At 36.4% G+C, this 22,136-nt stretch overlaps 3 protein-coding genes across 3 annotated transcripts; 2 read left to right on the plus strand and 1 right to left on the minus strand.

Annotated features, from left to right (window-relative positions):
• The first annotated feature begins 4,588 nt into the window (after positions 1-4,588).
• On the plus strand, positions 4,589-5,981 carry LOC138007048 (uncharacterized). Its single transcript, XM_068853723.1, has 4 exons — positions 4,589-4,696; positions 4,786-4,903; positions 5,358-5,495; positions 5,842-5,981. Exons 1-4 carry the CDS (start codon positions 4,614-4,616, stop codon positions 5,896-5,898), a joined length of 396 nt encoding a protein of 131 aa, XP_068709824.1. The 5' UTR covers positions 4,589-4,613; the 3' UTR covers positions 5,899-5,981.
• LOC138007049 (uncharacterized) lies at positions 5,492-11,928 on the minus strand. Its single transcript, XM_068853724.1, has 6 exons — positions 11,376-11,928; positions 11,045-11,154; positions 9,521-10,621; positions 8,040-8,377; positions 7,649-7,761; positions 5,492-7,265 (listed from the first exon to the last, which is right to left on the minus strand). Exons 3-6 carry the CDS (start codon positions 10,572-10,574, stop codon positions 6,989-6,991), a joined length of 1,782 nt encoding a protein of 593 aa, XP_068709825.1. The 5' UTR covers positions 10,575-10,621; positions 11,045-11,154; positions 11,376-11,928; the 3' UTR covers positions 5,492-6,988.
• Positions 11,929-18,736: 6,808 nt separating this feature from the next.
• Positions 18,737-19,375, plus strand: LOC138005293 (uncharacterized). The gene has a single exon (XM_068851542.1). It carries the CDS (start codon positions 18,737-18,739, stop codon positions 19,373-19,375), a length of 639 nt encoding a protein of 212 aa, XP_068707643.1.
• The last annotated feature ends 2,761 nt before the right edge of the window (positions 19,376-22,136 follow it).

Genomic DNA, 22,136 nt, shown 5'->3' on the forward strand with positions numbered 1-22,136 from the left:
TTCATTTCCGTATTTTCATTATATGATCATCATCATCAACAATACAATGCAGCAATAATTTGAATTTACTATATAATTGATTTTGTTTTTCCATTATACATTATATAAAGAAAATATTTTTATATCAATTTATAATAATTTCAAATTTACATTTAAATTTAACGTTCTTTTTTTTAATCTTTGTTTCTTTTTAAAACTCTTAAATAAGCAAAACAGCAATTATTTAATAAACCAATTATTTGTTTTAAATTTTTCATTTATATTATATACTTATTGTGTCACAATCTGATGAATATTCTCTTTCAGTTTCATAAGTATTATCTGAATTAACATCAAAACTACATTGAGAATCATCAATAAAGCTGTCATTTAAATCACATTGATCTAATTGACTATCACTTTCATAATCATCAGCAATTTTTGAATTATATAAATCTATACTTTCAGAACTCATTTTATATTACATATACAGAAAATGTTTTTTATATATCCGTCAAATCTTTCATTGGTATCCAACTGTTAAAATCTTCACTATATCCTTCCCATTTCACCAAAGCTAGTTTCTTCTTATAATCTCTTTTTATAACTTTATAAATTCTAAATACATCATGTTTTGCTTTTAATAATTCAGGCTCATAAAATGATCCTTTTATTTTGTAAGTTATTAGATTAGTGTATTGGATCTTATCAACTGTAAATATTTGGTGTGTTAAATTTATCAAATACTTTCCATTTGTACTTACTTATTCTGACTTGATCAGCAACTTTAAACTTTGGTTTTGTTGATGACTTCCATATCACCATATAGATTAAAATACACTAAACCCTCATTATTTTTCTTTGAAGCCTCAACAGGTTTCATTTTTGTTGAATTATGTTTAGTATTATATTTTTGTCAAATAAATCATCGATATTATACCAAACAGTATTATTTTGAACTGTAAACTGCTTATACATCATGTTTTTCAATGTTCGGTTACAGTGAGTTTCAATTAAGTGTCGTAAAACCAAAACCAAAGTAATTACTTTGGCCAATCAAACAGGATGGCGGCACTCCAGTAAACCAATCAAAGCTCGAAGTAATTACATGCAGCCAAAACAAAGTGCGGGAAAATGTGCACACGCAAGCCACAATTGGTTTTGGTTTCACTTTTGATTAGTTCAAAAAGTGGCGCGAGAACTTTGAACAAATCACTGTGTAATGCAAATTACTTTCAACACTCAATTGAAAACCGGTCTAAAACGTTTTATTACAACAGCTTTTCCGTCATTAAAAGTAAACTTCAACGTTACGTTTTGAATTTTTGACTATTGATTTCAAACGTTCAGTTGTTAAAACACCTGTCTTAGTTTTTAATGGGTAACCCCATGCAGATTTGCTGAATACGTCTATAACAGTCACTATGTATTTATACCCTTTATTCCATTTTGAGAGTTTATCCATAAAAACGAGATCTGCAGACCATATCTTATCTAATCAGTTTGCTAATATATAGATTTAGCCAAGCCTAAAAGTGGAGCTCCCAGCTTGTTTATTGTTACTGGCTGTAGGATTAGTAAAAATAAAAGGCTTTGGAACTGTCCGCCTTTTGGTTTTCCCGGATATTGCTTACTTTTATGTCATTTTCTTCCAGCCTAACTAGTCAATTCCACGGTTACTTTCACCTGAAAAACCGACAAGTGTGCAGGTTCTTTTACATCCCACAGGATTATGAACATTAAAGGGTTGTGAGACGGGAACTCCAGCTTATCGTCCTTATTCGAGAAGACTAGAGAGTCTAACCATTTGCAGATGTAATTACAAAGGCAGCACTTTCTCCTCCGGCCAGAGTTGAACTCACGACCTCCTGCGTGACAGCCCGTGCTCAACCAACTGAGCCACCGGTGCGCGGCGTCATGGTGTTTTTTATAGCTCTTTCTGTCAATGATTGATTTGGAAATTGTTCTATGGCATCTATCATTTTTTGATCCGCTTTATGCTTGTCAGGTAATGTTTTTGAATTACTGTAATCAATATCATGCTGCTTACAAACTTGATCTAATCTGTTTATTCCATCATCTTTCTTCCAATCTTGTATTTGGTCCACAAAATTTGTATTTTTAAAGGTCAGGAAAAGTTCTGAAATGAATCTCGGGTAACCATTCTTGATTTAGCATACTTTGTATATCAACAGCAGCACCATCAAGATCTTTTCTGTTTGTTTCATATTTTTTCTTTGGTCTGATCTTTGTTGACAATTGATTAAGGGATTCTGATCCAACATTTTGAATACTTGGATTGCGTTTATCCAAAGCATAGTCAATTGCTTTTTTTTTGCAACTTAGGGTTTCATTTACATCATTGCAATCATAAACTTTTTTAACACCAACTTTTACTGATGTGTCTTTTATTAATGAGTGAATACCATTGTGATCAGCAATAGCAATATCAGTACCATCCATTTTTTGTACTTTAAAGCCCATTGCTATTCTTGCATTATACCAATCTGATGGAGATGCTGAAATTGTATTATCAACAACAAACCGATGGTTTTGCTTGCTTTGACTAGCATTATTAGTAGGATTTGCTGTTACTAAAGGCGTTTCTAATTCATGAAAAATGTCTTCAATTCGTTCAACGTACTTTTGATTTCTAAACATTTTATATCAATACATTATATAATTTTTGTTTTTCCTTTTTTTCATAAGTTTACCGCCAGCTGATAAACGATTCATCCTTTCTGCTATTTCAAAATCTGTTAGTTTTTGTGACTTTTTTGGTTTAGAATTTGTTGGAATTGATTGAATTTTAGGCTCAACCTCTATTGGTATAATGCTGTCTTCCATTGAAGAAGTTACTTTTTTCTTTGGTTCAACAGGTGTAGTTTGCTTCTTTTTGCTTTGTAAAATGCCAACAATTTTATCTCTGGCCCAATTTCAAACAAAGTCTCCTGTTTTTTCAGCTCCTTTTGTTAAAGCAGTATGAGCTAGCTTTTTATCAGTCTTTGCAGCTAATTCCTTCGTTGTTTTGTTAAATAATTTGCTTGCTAAGTTGCTAAATATTCCTTCACCACAGATATGTTTTTTAATGTGACGACCTGATTCTGGGTCATATCTCATTTTAAATTTGTTTTTGTTCGTATATATTAATGAGTTATATATTATTATTTACTTTTCAATATTAATGTCATAAACCAATTTATGTTATTTAATTAAATAAATCTACCAATCATTTATTATTTTTGTATGGAAATGTCCACTAAAACCGAGCAAAAATAAAAAAGGTTGGCACATGATAAAAAAAACAAAATTCTTCATATTTCATACAAAGATACGCTATGATACTGTAAGAAAGGTGGTGGGATTTTTTTCTTGAAAGATTTATTTGAATTCCCGAAAATGACGAAATTCTGTTCGGTCCCCACGATCAGAGAAAATGCCGCCATTTTAGCGTAAGATGTTATATTCAAATCAATCCCCATTTTCAGTTCGCATTGCTTTTTAACCTCACATTTTAATACGTGTCAACGAGTAATTCGAGCCTAAACATTCACTTCTGTCTCGAAACAGAAATTCAGGGAAAGCCGTGAAAAATGAGCAAAATTTTGCGTGGTCGAAATTCCCAACTCGGTGCATTTTTCAGAAGGAAATATCCATTCTCAGTAAAATAGCAAAGCGCCCGAAATTTTTAGATTTAGTTCGTAGAAACGTTGGTCTTAATCCGGAGATACAAATTTCAAAATCGGCAAAGTCACAGCATCAATCCGTCAACTTGTATAAATGGTGTCACGGAAGTCAAGCCATGACTTCTGCCAATTCTTTTCAGTTGCTCAAGATATCTTTCGTTTTTTAATTACTGGCGTATTATGAATGCGATCGCAAGATTTCAGTTTCTTCGTCAGGGAGAGTTTTCTTTGACGCAAGACGTGAAAAGAATCCTCCTATTTGATTGCCTGTCAGGAAGTCGTCACTGTGGAACATCCTGGTACCATTGATATCTTTTGCATGCATCATAGATCAAGGCACTGATGCCGGATCAGCTTTTTGGTAAGATATGACCATTGTGCAACAGTGAGCCTAGTACGTGGAGGTCCAGTTACCTTCAGCGCCCAGCCGATATCCAGATTTGGTGCATTGGCGTGTTTGGTAGGGACACTTACGACGGGTACCATAGTGGCTCCTTTTCCTTCCAGTTGTTCTGCATATTGGACAGCAGCTTTGTCGTATAAGGTTTCATGCTCAAGGGTATATTGGTGCTTACCACAGTCCAAGTGACGAAGCATGCAGGCCTTAAAAATATGGCAGAATGTCAGCATCTGTATTTCGCCATCTACTCTCATAAACGCAACACTGATATGCCAAGGAATTCCTCCTTTTCCAAACCAGTCTGTCTGGCTCTCGCGGTACTTCCGTGGCAAATACTTCATGGCCCAGTCCTAGATGACAAGCCTAACTAAATTTAACGGCTGGAAAACGCCGGGATTCTGAGATACAAGTTTTAGAAGTTTCGTTTCCAAGTAGGGATTTCACGGCAAAATAGAGATTTGATGCCAGAGCAAACGTGTTTGCGGTCCCCGAAGGAATTTCCTGGAATATGCCTTGTTGACAGATCCATTTGATAAAACCATTCGATAATGAAATACGAATCCTCTTTGATCATGGACGCGAGTCGGGAACATGCGCTGGTGGCGTTAGATCGAAGTTTTCAAGAACGCGGGTAAATAAGATTTCTTTTTGAGTGAAGTTCTTGTTTCCATTTTATTGAGAATAAGAGCTGGCAATGATGCGACCTCCTTTTGCTTGCAGTTTCAGATCTACGCCTCCAGGGCTAAGGCACCTTCTAGCACGTTTTTCGTGCAAAATGGGTGAAAGCGCCGACCAAGCCAGAAGGCGCTGTTATAGGCGCTTGTTTGGCATACTTTGGGTAAGTCTCTGACTCTATGTGTAATATTATGTCATTTTTTTGAAGGGAAACTAATGAAGCTTACCTTCATTGTTTGCCTAACCATGTCCTTATGACCTTCGATCTCGCATTGAACTCATAGCTACTCGCTGACATCGTCACAAAGTCATCAAGCACGTCCCGAAAATTGAATTCCTTGTGCGCAGTGAGTAAAGTGCCACGCGCAGTGTGTCCTAGGATTTTTTCAATACTCCCGGCAATATCTTGAGTTCCCAAGAATAAGCAATGTGACTCCATCTCAAAACTGGCGATCTTTGAATTGACACCGCCGTCGTATTTATCTCACACCCGCATCACAACGCATATGAGGCCAGTTTTTTGTCCGTATACATTCTAGTCGTATTATAAAATGGACATAATTGTAGACTATTGTTCTCGATCATTACACTCAGTGACGACCTTTTTATTTTCTCAGTTTGGGAACAAAATCGGCGCAGGGCAATTTCGGGGAAAGACTTTCCCCACGTACGTGTACCCGGAATGCATCAAAGATGTTGTCCGGGCCATAATCCAGGAAAACCTGAGGGACTATCAGGACCCGGAAAACGCTGCGGTAACATGTTTTTATTCATTTTTCCAATCCAAATGAACACGTTTTCTTGTCCCCTTTTTGTTACGTTTGTGTTGAACAGAGATCCGCTAAAGGAACGCTACAATTTCATAAGGATGGAGGGAGTGGGGTCTACCTCTAGATAATAATGTTCACTGAAAGTGCTCATTTTCTAGCCAGTAGGTAAAGTGGACGAAACTTGAAACAAAGCAAGTATCGATATTTATATAATATATTAATGAATGTAGAACATTACATAAAAATCAGCGGAGGTTACAATTATATTAGTGAGAAAATGAGAGCAGCATGTTTGACACTCACTCATTGATCATGTTTTAATTTTTTTTAGGTTTACCACGTGACTCTAGAAGACCTCCACAGGGCAAAATGGCCAGCTATGCGGTGAACATCTACAATCTGCACTGTTGTCATTTGTTTTTTAAAAATATTTTTTACACACTGAATGTTTCCTATAATTATAAAGAACTGAAGTTATGAATAATGAAAACATTGAAATTTTTTGAAAAATATTATTTACACTGATGAGATACCAATTTTGCCACATGTACATTCATTTACAGCACATTCAATATGACAATAAAAGATATGAAAAGATTCAATTGTATCATTGTCTTGATCACATATGTATGCATTCAACTAAGGCACCAGACCCAAATATCAACACCATGTTTACCAAAGAGTACAGTTCTCAGGGTTGTGCTCTAGCAGTGCCCAGTGGCCCCTGAAGACTTACTTTTGCTTATGGATGGCAAGGTATGCACAAAATTACTATGCTGGGCACCCTGAGTTTCATAGGTTCAGAGTTTTGTGCTCCAAAAAATCTTTCTTGCATTCCTTCTTTGACACTCTGAATACTGTCAGTTGTAATGTAAGAATGGTAGAACTTGGAAGAGGTCACCCCATGCTTTGCATACAAGGTAATTTTTTGGAATTAGTTCATCTTAGTGAAACAATCTCTACATACTAGGTAATAGTAATATTGGTATTCTTGTCTATTTGTAATACTTGTGGCTCCCTCTGACATAAAACATACACAAAACCGTGTTTTTCACCTACAATAGATTTTTTTTGTGACCTTTACATTTTGGGATTGTGATAGGCCTGGTACCCAAGGCAAGGAACGGCCCACATAACCAAATACATATACAGTCAAACCTTGATTATCCAGAGTCAATGGGACTGTAGTGAATAGTCCAGAAATTTGAAAATGTGACTATTGATGAGGTAAACACAAATTAATTAGGACACCAATGTTTCACTTGGCAACAAAACAAGTCTCAGCCAGTCATAACTCACATTTTCAGTGCCTAAATTAAAATGAATTTGCAAGAATAGCCTTTAAGGAATCTTCATTATGCCTTATTAATATTTCAAAAAAATAATGGGATCAGAAGAATTGGTCTGGATAACTGAGGTTCAACTGTACCTTTATAGCAACCAAAATTGAATACTACAGTTTACAAAAAAAGAATATTTTATATTGTGGGAGCATTTCTAGGATTATGGGGGCAGTCTTTGTGCGTTTTGCGACTGTGTGTGGTACTCCCACACCATTTGCAATTCTTTCCCCCAAGAGTCACTACAGCACTTTCAGGAGCATCAGGAACAGGAACTGATGTTATTTCAGTGCCACTGACCAGTCCCTCATCAACAGCATTCTGTGCAAGGAGGACTGCTTCTTCTTCCAAAAGATCAGTCTGCTCTTCCTCTCCATATGTGTGCCTAATTTGGCAATTCTTGACATATTTCTTTCTACAAGACAAGAAAGAGACGTAAGACTATGTTTGCAAGCACTGTTATACTTCCCCTTCAGTAAGTAGTGGATTTCCTAGTACAGCAGACCTAGGAACCGTAAACCGCAGGCAACTCAAAAGACAAACAAAACAAAAAAGCCAAAAACACAGAAACACAGAAACATTGGTAGCATTTCGTTTCCCACCCATTTGTGAGATATGTAACAATCTTATCATTACAAATAAAAAAGGTTCCACTATCCCACCAATACCAAAAGGCTATCTAGATGGGCAGTAATTACATTTTGATTCAGTTTGTTCAATGAAGACCTGAAAAGAGTTGTAAAAAATAATTTGGTGACCCTGTTTATAGTTGATGACCACTGCACTGATTAGTTATACCTCAATTCTTGCTCCTCGGCTCGGTTTACTTTTCTCTTGACTCTTTTCTTTTTCCCCGCATCCGTCTTGTAGTATTCCAACCGTTTCATTCTCTCTCTGTTGTCATGTTGGCACTTGTGAAAAGAAGAATACATTGAACATAATATTCAATGAAATTATAAGTATGCACTCAAATCACATGTCCACATGCATATAATATAGAACACTGAGCACAGGTGCTGAAGTTTGTCTATTCCTTTCCTGTTCTCCTCACTATATTGGAATATTTTTTTAACAGTTGATATGATCATTATAATATCCAAACAGAACTTCATATCCCAAATCATCCCCACCTAATCATTACAAAGCAACACCTTCTTGTTATGAAATCGACAAGATTTTGTTTACATACAATCTCCTGAATTCCACTGAGTACTGGAAGGCCCATCCGAGAATACAGCTCAATGATCCAGTGGTATTGTGCCCCTTTTTCTTTAAACAGCCATGTCATGTTTGCCTGAATAAGGCCCAGATTGGTAGAGGCCTGGTAATGTTTTTGGTGTAAATTTGTATCCTTGGCCCTGAATTTTGCCAAAACACTAAAGGTGGCCTCTGGCATGTTTGAGTGCCCTTTCCCTAACTCTGGGTCAATCACACTCTTTGCATTTTTTGCCCTTTCAGCACACTCTATATCATAGGCAAGCCCATGAAACTCACATTTCAGGGGGTGAGTAGAGTGATATGGCTGTCGTGAATCTGAAAGACGTTCTCTGGTTAAAAATTGGTTAAAAATTATAAGCTTTCGGCTATCTATCTATAGCCTTTAACGAATGAAATATAAGAAGCACGAATTAAAATATATACGAAAAGGGGTGTAAAAATTCGATGCGGGTGAGAACTAAAATATGAATAAGAATGATCTAGAAAAAAATTACAATAAAATAGAGTATTGTCTCGGTAACGGTTTAGAATTATTGTCCGCGTTAACAGTTTTAGCGGTATGCCAGGATTCCAAGGTTTTTCTAACACGGTAGTTGCCTTTGTCAATCACGCATGCATTATTAAAGTCAATAGAGTGGTCATTCTTCCATGCATGGCTGGCAATGTTTGACCCTTTCGCGAAATTTTTTAGGTTTCTTTGATGTTCTTTTTTCCGCGTTAAAAAGCATCTTCCAGTTTCGCCAATGTAACTCCACGGACAGTCCGAGCACGGAATTTTGTAAACAACATTGCATTGTTGGTCCAAGGGCTGTCTTGTTTTTGGGGATGGGAATTCTTGCTGAAGGGTTTTAAGTGGTTTGGTGACGACTCGAATTTCATGTTTGCGTAATAATCTCATGAGGGGCTCTGTCAAGCCGCTAATATATGGAAGGCACGCAAATCCATGGGGTGTATTCTGTGGGTCAACCCAACTAAACTGGAAGATGCTTTTTAACGCGGAAAAAAGAACATCAAAGAAACCTAAAAAAATTTCGCGAAAGGGTCAAACATTGCCAGCCATGCATGGAAGAATGACCACTCTATTGACTTTAATAATGCATGCGTGATTGACAAAGGCAACTACCGTGTTAGAAAAACCTTGGAATCCTGGCATACCGCTAAAACTGTTAACGCGGACAATAATTCTAAACCGTTACCGAGACAATACTCTATTTTATTGTAATTTTTTTCTAGATCATTCTTATTCATATTTTAGTTCTCACCCGCATCGAATTTTTACACCCCTTTTCGTAAATATTTTAATTCGTGCTTCTTATATTTCATTCGTTAAAGGCTATAGATAGATAGCCGAAAGCTTATAATTTTTAACCAATTTTTAACCAGAGAACGTCTTTCAGATTCACAACATGTCTCATCCTGGTTACGGTGCAATTTTTAAAAGATATGGCTGTCCTTGGCATTTCATATCTGGGTAAAACCCATTTTCATCACAATCACAATTCTTACAAGAGCACTTTGTCAGGGGATGAAAAGAACAAGACCCTCCCTCCCATTCATGAATGTCCTTGCTGTGGTATTTGCCAAGTGTCAGCATGGTCTCTCTGTACTTTTCAGGACTATTACCAGCCTGAACTAGTGCACAGTAGTGATTCCGCTTGGCATTTTGAATAAATCCGGGCCCTATACAACCACATACAGGTTTGTTCCTTGTTGCAACAAAAGTATGCTTTTTGCCAGCACAGCAGCATTTCAATGATTCTATAGAAGGAAATTCTGATTTGTGCAAGGCAATAAATCCTGGGGTAAATGTTGACATTCCCTTTAAATCTTCTAATTTTTTCCCATGTGCTCTACCTACATGCCCCCCACATAACATAACTCTAGACTCCTGTTCATTAGAGAATGAATATCGAAACCCTTTGGCAGACGAAGAGTCGGCATCCTGCCAATTGATTGCAACATTTAGGCCTTCTTCTTTTGCCTGAGCCCAAAGCTTCTGGCTAAGATGGCCCTCCGCTGACTTAGCTGTACCTTGCCATAAATCTTCATCGCAAATCCTGTCTGCACCTCGCATTGACAGGTGCCCATAATACAGAAGGGCACCTGTGATATAATTTTTTATCACAAAGGTGCAATTTTGACTAAAATGCCCCCGTATTAGCCAGCAACCATCACAGCATGTTACTGCTCTGGACCAGCTACCGATTTGATCTGATGGGAGTTGTATCATTTGATGTTTGGCATCATCACACATCTCATCAAGCATGTCTTTAATATGAGGAAGGGCAAGGTCAATCACTTCCAAGAAGGGTTTTTCTGAGGTAACACCCAAACCCAAACCTCTCCCAAGGGTTTTCCTATAACTAGCATACCCATGCCCACTTATGAAAAATGCTAAAGAGAGGGCCAAGGATACTATTTGCCTCCGTGAATTCTGGGCAAGTTGGCTGCTCTTGTAGTCTATCTCTGTGGTCCAGCACCCACAACACTTGAAGATAAACATCATAGCCCCTCCAAATCCCTTCTTTTCACATGCAGTCAGAACAAGCTTGCCTATGACAAAAAAAAAAAAAACCAAAAATTTACAGTCAAAAATAGTTTTCAGTCCACAGTGTACATTTTTCATATCAGTCAGGATGTCATTGAAAAAAGAAAACAAAAAGCGGTTCAGCAATTTGAATGACATGGTAAGCTTGAATCACACAACAAGAGGTGAGTGCTACGATTTATAATGGTAATAGGACTGAGTGGAGTCCAATTTGGTCTGTATTTTTTTGTAATCATATGAGTGATAAACACGAGTATGATTATATGTAAAAACCTTTCACACTGAAATCCTAAAATTACACAATCGATCGTTTTTCTGATGATATGAACGTCATACAAACACAGACATCTCTTGAATCAAGTTCAACGAAATTTTTATTTGCACTACTTACTTGAAGACACGGGTATAAATTTCTAATTCATACGCACCTTTACACCTCCCATTGTATGAAGGGCAAGAGAAAACGTTCTTGAAATCTCTGACAAGCTGTAATATGGAGGAGGTTGTGCCCACAAACAATCCCTCTGGAATGATCAAACTGCCGATTAAAAAAAAAAGCGTTCTTTCCATGTGTAGAAACAGTTCACAATTTGACAAAATAAAATGTGAATCATGAAATGTTAAAAAGACGGCAAAGGGAAGCGTATTCATTTTTGACAATGTGAAAGCATACTGAAGTACAAATGTATCACTTCAAATTGTGGAATTTTAGAAAAGGAAAACGGAACATTACTACAAGCGACCAGAGAAAATACTTACCCAGATTTGACATGACCTTCGGTAGTTGTTTTTTTCAATGGTGGTTGGTAATCTTCATCGGAATCTTCCCCGCAATCTTTGCTTGTGGACGACGCTTCTATGGCGACTTCTGAGCTACCCGTATTCTCCTTCACAAATTGATCGAGTATTCCATTAGCCTCTAGTTTGCGTTCTACGTCTTTCTAGCTCTTGAATTTCTTACCCTCTGGATCCACGTACGTTAAGTGTACTCGATTTCCAGATTCGCGAGACAAGATTTTCCACCCAGCTTCTTCAAGTAGTCCAGTGTTCAGGTGAATTCTTGAAGCGCTTCCCGAGCCGCGAACTTCGTGACGACTTCTTGACCAGTCTTTCTGATCGCCACTAGCCATCAATGGGTATAATTATTTCTTTGATAAATGAAACTCTCTCTATATATAACTCTTTTTGGATAAATAAATTTCTATATGATATAAATCCGTGCGATATTTTCTTTCAAAATCGTCTACCGAACGCGTTGTCAAACAAAGGATATCGAATGGTGTCTAGCTGTCAACATGCAGAGATTATGGTCAGCAAGGTGTCGTTGCTAGGTGAAGGCGTTATGCCACCCTCTCATTGGTTTCGCGGGAAAAATAGATAAACAAAAAAGGTCAACTTTACCGTATATGGGGGAGTATTTTATGTTTCACCGCTGCAAATACTTACTGTGGACACAGCAAACATGGATGCCATCGAAATACGCTCGAAACAACGGAAAATGAGAAATTTTCCGCAATTTATGGCCGATTTACAACTACAACAGCCAAATACACCATGATAGGGAACTATGTTTTTCAATCTTGCCTCTTAACGATAAATCGTTGGGGTTTCAAACTTGGCAGGGCAAAAGTAAATAGAAGACGGGAAATTTACACCGCAGTGCGCACTCTGGAGCAAAATATTTCCCGAGTTAAGGATTCTCAAAATTCGTCAAGGTAAACAATCATAATTTTGTTCATAAAAATGTAACAATATAACATTTGAATGCGCACTGCGGTGAAAACTTTCGTTTTTGCTTATATTTTTTGCATACCTAATGTTGTCGTGAAATAATAAATCCCGTTTCCGTTTTGAGCTTTAAGGTGAGTTTGAGGGGACCTGACCACGCCCCATATTTTCCTGAATTCCATGCATTCCTGAGCAGTTGACTCCCCCCGGAAAATTTTTTTCGAAACTCTGAGGATTGACTAATAACTGGCTGTAAAGTGGCCTAGCTACTGTTTTTTATTCTGTTTACATACACCGCCAAACATAGCCCAAATTCGGTTAATTTAGCCTCCAGGAATACCTTAAAACATGGTATTAACTCTGTTTACAATGCAATATTTGCGCGGTTTACAATACTAATACTATATAAATTACGGGACGCATAAAATACAACAAAGCTACTTAGACAGGCAAGACGTGCAATGTAATTACTGACTACAGGAACTGACTTATTGACTAACTAAAGGTATCGAGAAATTTACTCAGGTGAGAAATTTGGACTATTATTTAACAAAAGGAGAGGAATTATTAGCAGTAGGTGAACGCTGAAGTCGACTAATCAGAGTATTGTACACTGTCTTGCACGTGAGCTTATCGATTGCTAGTTGAGTGCTTGTCAGGGCATGTTGATGCTCGCCTCTTTTATGCCTTTTTTCCACTGATCAGGTATAGCCGATAACAAGCTACGGTAGTGCAGAAAATTACGTTTAATTTTAAATTTTTGCACAAACGCCTTAAGCAACAAAAAATTATTTCCTAAATCATTAACAAGGCAGGCAAGTTTACATATGCCGACTTGATTCCAGATTCGATAAAAAACAGATGATTGGTTTATTTATGTAAAACGATTATTCCAAATTATTTGAGTTAAAATGTCTCCTTTATGTTTAGGCCTTGTACAGTTTAATTCTTGCCAGTGTATTAATACAACTCGATAGAATTTTGGTAAGTGTTCGTTGATACATAAATATTTGAGGTCGTAGTTTCATTGAAACAGAAGTTTTCCTCCTACGTTCGAAAGCAAGGGATAGTGGAATAAGTTTCCATGGTCCACTGTCCTCAGAGCACAACCACTTTACCCATGTAATTTTCAGAGCCTTGTCAAATAATGAAAGGTCATTCATACCAAGTCCTCATTCATTCTTACCTTTCGGGATAGTTATTTTTTTAAGTTTCGGATTTTTATCTTTCCAAATATAATTATATATTATTTTGTTGACTTCAGGAGTAAAACCAAGTGGAGTGTTGCAAATAAACGTTAATTTTGATAACGTGAGGGTTTTAACGATATTGATTCTACCATGAATTGATATGTCTCTAGAGGACCAGATGTTTAATAATTTTTGGAGAGGGCTTAACTTATCAAACAATTTTTTTTTCGTTGCAAGTTTTTCATTGTCTGAGAAGTACACTCCTAGGGTGTAAATAGGTTTGTCGCTACATTTTAAGCTTAGCACTGAGTCTTTTCTGTGGTGCAAAGAACCAAGCCATAACAATTCTGATTTGGATTCGTATATTTTAAGCCCAGAGCAGTTTTCAAATTGGCTTAACAGATGAAAGAGATTATGAACTGACTGTATGTCCGCGTATTGGGAAATTTTGACTGTATGCACTTCATTAATCGGAATTCCTCTGATCTCATTAGAGCGTTTTATAGCATTTCTTAAAATTTCTGTGCCAATTACGATCAAGATACCAGAAAGAGGGTAACCTTGTCTGACTTCTCTACCTTAGTTAAAGTGCTTTGTTGTGAAACCGTTATTCAAGATGCAACTAGAGATTCTGTTATATAGGACCATGACCCACTTTCATAATTGTGGACCAAAGTTGAACACTTCTTCATTTTTGCAAGTTTTTCCATTCAATGGAATCAAAAGCTTTCTCAAAGTCTACGAAGACGGCCAGGCCTGGGATGTTTTTCGCTTTAGTAAAAGACATAATATCGAATATCATTCTACTACTTTCCCCAATAAATCTTCCTCTAACATATCCAGTTTGGCTTGAACTAATAATTGTTGGCAAGACTTTCTCTAGACGTAGAGCTAAAGCTAAAGCATTATTTAGTAGCGATATTGGCCTCCAGTTTTTCAGATAATTTTTATCTTTGTCTTTTTTCGGTATTAAAGATCTGACTCCAAGTTTCTGGGTGATCGATAAGGACCCATTTTCAAATGCGTAATTGAAGCTATCAACCATTATTTGTCCTATAACATCCCAGAATGATCTATAAAATTCAATGGTAAAACCATCAGAGCCTGGAGTTTTATTGTTTTTGAAATGACTAAGGGAGTCTGAACACTCCAGTAGCGTTAAGAGTCCTTCGCAACTTTCTGCTTCTTCAGATTTTAGGGTGATAAGACCATCTGAATTGAAGAAATATTGAAAGGTTCAGAGTCTGGCCACACGCCTTTAAGCCTATAGATATAACTAAAAAATGCTTCTTCTTCTTCTTCCAAGATTACTTTGGGATCACATAGAACAGAAGCATCATCTTTTTTTAACAATGTTATATGCTTTCGTTTGTGATTTCTTTCTTCTAAATTGTAAAAATATTTGTTTGCTGCAAACAATTGTCTCGAGTTTTACTTGCAACTATTTTCATTAAAGTTTGTTCTTAGTGTCTCTTCCAAGCGCATAAACATCGCTAACAATTCTTTTCCTTCATTTCGACTTTGTTTAGCTTTTCTTTTCGCAAAAATTATCGTTGAGGCTCTAATTTCCATCTTAATTAAATCCCAAAGCAATCTTTTGTCTGTGAGCTCTTGGTATTTTGACACGAACTCTGGTATTGCGTTGTTATCATTTGCAAGTAATTCTCATCTGTTAACAAAGAGATAAATGATTGAATTTCCAAAAACCGGGCCCGCTTTTTGTTTCTGTTACAACAGACGACATTGAAAGAGTTATGGCAGAGTGGTCAGAAAAGATATTTGGTAAGATTTCGACATCTTTAATTGAAGACTCCATAACTTTTGAAATGAAAAAATTATCTAATCTGCACTGAATCTTCATCGATGAATTATTCCAGGTAAAGCCTTGCATGTTAGGATGTATATAGCTCCAAGTATCAACAAGGTCTTGAGAGCTCAATAAAGTATTTATCTCTTGAATGACACTTTTCTTGTGAGTGATTGGTCGCCCTCCATGTTTATCTATCTCATGCATTACGCTATTAAGATCTCCACCTCGCCTACTTTTTCATTTGCATAAGAATTAAGCACTGAGCTCGACAGGTTCTTGAGGAATTGAATTTGTTGGGCCTGATCATTCGGAGAAAAAAACACAAACCTTTCACCCTCCAATAACACTTCACTTAGGATAGGATACATCTGCCGTTTGAATCGTATACAATTAACGAACGCTACTTTCTTATCTTCTTTTGCCTTTTTAAGGACAGGGAAGAGAGCCTTTCTAATATTGCCTACTTCCTTTGGGAAGTCGTCCGATACGCCGAGCTTTTTACCTTTAGGTAAACCTTTTAAGTAACGTCTTGCTGATTCTTCTTATATTCCTTTGGTCGAGTTGGAATTCTATGAACTCTTTCGAAATGGATTTCTTTAATTAACGTTGCTGCTTGGTATCTTCATTTCTTTATGCAGAAATTGTCTTAATTTACTTTCTGTGTCTTTCGGAGATTCGTGGTCGTCATCTTGCATTTTTGAAAGGATAGCTTCTTGTCAAATTATCAGTTGGAATCAAAGCTAATGTATCAGATCTTTTACCATCAGTCAAACTACTATCAATTAAACTGCAACCAATTTCCAATGCATCAATTGAATTGGTAATATTTGGCAGTCGTACACTGTATTAATTTTGCATTTCTCAAGTCCAGCTGCCATTTTTTTTTTGATTCTATTACTACTCTACAACTTGAGAGAACAAATCAAATAAATTCCTTCTTTATCACCACCATTTTGTGCAACAGCTGCTTCAATATATCATTTAAATCATCATAACTGTACATTCCATCAACAAATAATATTGTTTCCCATGTTGAATCATTATCATTTGAATATTTTATTTGATTATCACCATAAGGACTATTAATATTATGCCATGAAAATGTCATATGCTGTATTCTTTTTCTTCATCTAGCTATAGTGGAGGTGAAAATTTAATAATAAAACATTGTGGAACGTTTTTTCCTATTTTTTCACAGTTAGTTTTTCTCATTTGCATTACAATATAATCTAGCTATTTTGCTATTTTAATCTCGGGCTATTTTGTAGTTTTAACCCGAAATTGCCTCGCATCCACATTAGATTGCATTGTAATGCAAATGAGAAAAACTAACCGTGAAAAGGGCTATTAACTGAGGATATATGTAGTGCTTATTTGTTCCTTTTATAATATTGAATTACATATTCTTTTCAAAGCTCTGACAATTGTTTGTTATTGATTGCACCAAGCTTATTCAATGAATTCACTTTGAACACCACTATTGCCAGCTAAAATTGATCCACCAAGTAATTCTAATCTGTCAAACAAATCATCAATATTATTGTAATAAACAACACCTGTACAAATTTTGCTCATTTTTTTACTTGATCTATGTATTGGAATTTCACTAAGTTTATTAAATTGATCAAACAACATTTTAGACAATTGGCTGTATCTTTTTCTACTGTTAAACCTTTTGGTTAAAAGGTCTATTGTGTCAAGATCACGTAGTTATCCAATACTTTTTTACCATTTTTTGATTCAACAAGACGTAATTGACCAATTAATTTTGGAAAATCAATCATCAATCCACCATATTGACCCTTTTGTTGTATTCTATAAGCATTTCTCTTTGGTTGAGTAAAATGTAATCCTTTACCTTTTTTACTAATATATTGTCTTCCTTTTATTGTGGCTTGAATAGCTTCACGATATTTATTTATATTTTTGATAAAGAACCTCGTTCTGATCCTAATGTTTGTTTTAATTTCCCAATTTCATAATTATATTCATTTATATCTAATTTACTTTCCAATGAAGCCTTAAAAACATCATTTGGAGCATATAATTTGTGATCTGTCAATCGTTTTATTTCATCTGTATTAAATTTATGACCTAAATCTATTACATATTCCATCATTGTTGGTGGATAATCAACTGGTAATTTTGTTGTTTTTTATGGTTTTTCATATGTATATTGTAACATTGCAATATCTTCCAAATTGGATGCAAGAGCTTTTTGATTCTTGTCAAGTTGTTCAATTAATTGATCTTGTTTTTCATCAATCGTTTTCTTTGTTTCTTTTTGTGCTTCAATTATTGGTTGAATAAACAATTTTTTTACTGTGTTTATTCTGTTTAATTTTATCCTGTATTTGGTTAATCATCTTTTCAGCTTTTATTTTAGCATCAGAAATTTTCTTAAATCGTTTTATGGCCATTTACATAATTCACTTACATAAAGAAACTTATCATAACTTACCTTCATTTAACTCAATATAACATAATTTATATACATGGAAATACCGAATTACGATCGTAAAAATGAAAAAAAAAAATTTTAAACAATTGTATTAATGTATGCCAAAAGATACATTTAGAATGCTTCTTTCTTCTCCTTCTGGTGGTGGAAAAACAAATCTTCTTTATCATATGCTGACTCAACCATTGGTTTATTTTGATCAAATTCATCTTTATGGCAAAAATTTGGAACAAGATAAATACCGGCCAACAACTCAGAGGAGAATTTGATTCAATATCTGAACATGTTGGCTATGATGTACTGTTATGTAACAATGATAAAATAACACCTGTTGAAAATTTGGTGGATGATAAAGCATAAAAAGAAGTAGTATTTGATGATTTTGTCACAGATAAAAACCCAAAAAGACTTAGTAATTATTTTATTTAAGGGGAGACACAAAAATTGCTCAGTTATTTATTTGAGTCAAAGCTACAGATTATGGTACACCAAAAGATATTAGATTAAATTGCAGTCATTTTTGTGTACATGATTTCCCTAGTAATAATGAGCGAAGCTTGATATCAGGTGAGCTTGGTGTTAGCAAAGAACAATACAAACGAGCAACTGAAAAGCCATATTCTTTTTTGTATGTTGATAAACCAATGAAAAATATCAAACGAAACTTTTATGGAATAATAGAACAAATTGTTCATTTATCTTTGCCTGAATGCAGCAAAGCGTAATGAAACAAAAGATAAATGGTTTCTTGAATTCCCAAGCGCAGGTGCGTTTGTCGGCAGTGTGTTTTAAGTGCCGGCATGAGATTATGACAAGAAAGTGTGATATGCAAAGTAGCAAGTATATAGTCGCTGAACAGTAAACAAGTTTCATTGTGGATTTTTACAAGCGGACAGTTAAATTCTTAGCTCGTTTTTCCTATCTCGTTCACATGGTGCGGGGCCGTCGTGGTCGCCCTGCTTCAGTTCATTCTTCTGTTTCGAGAGTCAATGCGGACATTGAAGACCCTGTTGCCCGGCCGTCCAGAAGAAGAGAACATCACAGTTCAGGCCGTCGTAGATCTCGTTCACATATTGCAGTTTCAAGCGGTTTTGGCCGTAGTTCTTCGCCTTCGCGAAGGAGTACCAGTGAGTGTTCGCACCGTAGAAGTCGTTCTGCTTCTCGCAGCCCTGAGCCGCCAGCTTGGGCGAAGAAAATCTTAAAGGCACTGGAGGCGAAGAAGGAGGAGGTCAAGGTTGTCAGGGAACAGCTCGACTCTCTAAAACGCAAGTCTGCAGAGGAAGAGCCCGAGTTCAAATATAAGAGTAATAAGAAACAGTTCAAGTTTAACACCGACGTCAAGGATAAGTTCAATCAGATTTTAGAGAGGGCTGGGGCGGATGACGCGATCACTAAGATTGACAACGAAGGTATGTCACTCCTTGATAACAGAAATAAGCTTATTTCTATTGCTGACCGGGATGGCTGGGACGTGGTAGAATATTTTGAGGCGGACCCGCTCACTAAAAATGACGAAGAAGAAAAGAAACTTCGTGTCGCGCGCAAGGAAGCAGAGAGGTCTCGGGAGTAGCGAATTGTATTTCCTTAGTTTTTGCCTTAGAACGTTTTCGGGTATTAGATGAGTACCTTGAACGAGTTGTTCAGCCTAATTATTTGCTTTTGTTTTGTCTGAGCCTCTTGGCCTAGGTGTGGGCCTTTGTTCTGTGCAAGTCAGTGGACTTGGAACTGTACTAGTGCGCACGAGTTGTGCAGCTGAAGCAAGCCGAGAGGGCAGTGCCGACACAGTAGTGCGTTCATTTTAGAGTCAAGTGGACTCCTATCCGTTGTGCGGATTTGCTTACCAGTTGACGCCGAGTGGGCCAAGCCTCCATGTGTTGGAGTGTGTACTGGTGCTGTGTTAACTTGCCATGTGGGCAGTTTTCGCTTTAGACGATGTGTATCTTGTGCGTTTAGTGCTTTTCGCCAGATGATTTCAGAACTTGGTTTAGACTCAAACGAATTTGGTTTACATAGCCTTCATTCAGGTGGTGCTTCCCAAGCAGCACGCAGCGGAGTTTCTGGGAGAGTATGGCGTAGACATGGTGGTTGGCGCAGTATCCAAGCCGCAGATGGTTATGTCCATGAATCTTTGGAAAATACCCTTGTGGTATCTAGAAATTTGGCTCTTTGATTTTCAGTATGTGTTTTGATCGATAAACATTGCCCGAGTTGTAATGTATACAGCAGTATGGAGAGATTTACAATTGCCCTATTAATTCTGATGGCTTAACGATGTTTGCTTAATGAACTTTGCCTTATCTCGTATCCTTCTATGCTTTTGCCACTAATTGTGAATTGTCTGCTTATCCCGCACCGCATTTCTGTTGTCAGTTTTTTGGGTGCGTGGAATTCAAGAATTGTTCATTTATCTTTGCCTGAATGCAGCAAAGCGTAATGAAACAAAAGATAAATGGTTTCTTGAATTCCCAAGCGCAGGTGCGTTTGTCGGCAGTGTGTTTTAAGTGCCGGCATGAGATTATGACAAGAAAGTGTGATATGCAAAGTAGCAAGTATATAGTCGCTGAACAGTACACAAGTTTCATTGTGGATTTTTACAAGCGGACAGTTAAATTTTGTTCTTTTTTATATTTTGATTGAAACCCTGTAATCCTTTTCCTCGTAACGATTTTAGTTGTTTTTTCCTAGTAATTGACAGTTATTATAAGTGGTTTTGTTTATTCAATTTACTTTGGCCGCATCAAACGTATACAGTTTGTTTGATTTTTTGGTGTCTAAACAGTGTAAACATTTGTTTTGTTTTGTGATTAGTTGGTTAGTTCAATAAATGGGCTAAGAATTGTCTGCTTATCCCGCACCGCATTTCTGTTGTCAGTTTTTTGGGTGCGTGGAATTCAAGAATATATATTAATGGGAATATTCAATGAACACTTTTTTTAAATATTTATTTAAATATTTTTTTATATATTCAATGAACATACGACAAGTCATACTTATACACGTGGTTTACCAGGTTTAAGAGGACCACCTGGTATAGGCTATAAATTGACTCCAGATGGTAATTATGATATGGAAAAAAAATAATAACTAATTTAAAACCAGGAGAAAATGGTAACGATTGTCTCACTAAAAAACACATTTATGACCATGTTAAAGAAAATGGTGGTGATTCTGCCAGTTGATCTTTTAATGCAAGGGCATCTTCTTGTGGATTTTAACCGTATTCAAGATATAGGAAATGCTCGTCAAGGAAAAAGTGATGCTGTTCATATGATCATCTTAGTCAATGTTACATGAAATTTGATGATGATAATATTAAAATTGATGTAAAAAATCCAATTAACATGGAAAATAAAAAAACACTAATTTAAAGGAGGGAACTGACAATAATGATGCTATTACAAAACATCAACTACAGTTTTGTGCAAAAGTAATGCAAACGAAGTTCGTCGAAATTCGTGCTTTGTTCTCGCGAATTTTCCACGAAAAGTCATCGAATTTTCGAACAATGTTTCATAGGGTTTGAAGCGAAAAAATTCACGATCTTTCTCGAAAATTCGAGATAGCGAAATTCGAAGTAGTGAATTTTCGAGGTAACCAAACGAAAATTCGAGATAACGAAATTCGAACTACCGAATTTTTGTGACATGAATCGGGGGCCGCCATCAACAACATCGCTGAACAAGCGTATATACGCGTAAATAAACTAAAGTCATATCGAAAATAGATTCAATGATCCGACAGTTTAATCGGCTATTTCCAACGAAAAAAAAAAAGATTGCTGCACACAACAAAAACTGCGATTGCTTCACAAGTATTTTGTTTTAGCAACTTTGATTTTGTAGTCGGCTTATCGATTGGTGAAACTGGGTGCGAATTCTGTTAACGTGCCAATGTTTACAGAAGCTTGCTTTCCAAAAACAAACAACGCAGAAGTGAGACAGCATTAGTAGACAAAAGTTTTATTTTATGAAACACTACATTTCGCTTTGGAATCAAAACTCAAAAGTTCTCAAATGTATTTTGCGTGGTTTTAGCCAGAGCAGTGCATGTCTCAATCCGTTCCAGAGGTCAGTCGTACAAAACAGTCTTCGGATGTCTTACCTTGTATACTGAATCCTTGCCGGGTTTAAAAGTAATAAGCTTGTTTCAAGCATTTTCTTCTTTCATATTGACTGTAAGCATCCACCTTAGTGGCTCGTATTTAAGGCGAGTGGCCAAGAAACGACTGAAGAATAATTGTGTAAAGAGCTGCGTTGCTTTTAACGTGAACTAAACAGTAAAAGGAGCCTTTCAAGTATATCCAGGTGAGTCTTGTAGAACTGTTCTGTAAA

Source organism: Montipora foliosa, chromosome 6 (assembly GCF_036669935.1).
Source record: "Montipora foliosa isolate CH-2021 chromosome 6, ASM3666993v2, whole genome shotgun sequence".
Lineage (NCBI taxonomy): Eukaryota > Metazoa > Cnidaria > Anthozoa > Scleractinia > Acroporidae > Montipora > Montipora foliosa.

Excerpts from the sequence above, each read along its gene's own strand:
- LOC138007048 (XM_068853723.1), top strand. The coding sequence starts at position 4,614 with ATGAAATACGAATCCTCTTTGATCATGGACGCGAGTCGGGAACATGCG. Across the intron at positions 4,697-4,785 it reads CGAAGTTTTCAAGAACGCGG|TTTCAGATCTACGCCTCCAG; the intron begins GTAAATAAGATT and ends TTTTGCTTGCAG. Across the intron at positions 4,904-5,357 it reads GCTTGTTTGGCATACTTTGG|TTTGGGAACAAAATCGGCGC; the intron begins GTAAGTCTCTGA and ends TTATTTTCTCAG.
- LOC138007049 (XM_068853724.1), bottom strand. The coding sequence starts at position 10,574 with ATGATGTTTATCTTCAAGTGTTGTGGGTGCTGGACCACAGAGATAGAC. Across the intron at positions 7,762-8,039 it reads TCAGTGGAATTCAGGAGATT|TGCCAACATGACAACAGAGA; the intron begins GTATGTAAACAA and ends TCTTTTCACAAG. Across the intron at positions 7,266-7,648 it reads GCCGAGGAGCAAGAATTGAG|AAAGAAATATGTCAAGAATT; the intron begins GTATAACTAATC and ends CTTGTCTTGTAG.
- LOC138005293 (XM_068851542.1), top strand. The coding sequence starts at position 18,737 with ATGGTGCGGGGCCGTCGTGGTCGCCCTGCTTCAGTTCATTCTTCTGTT.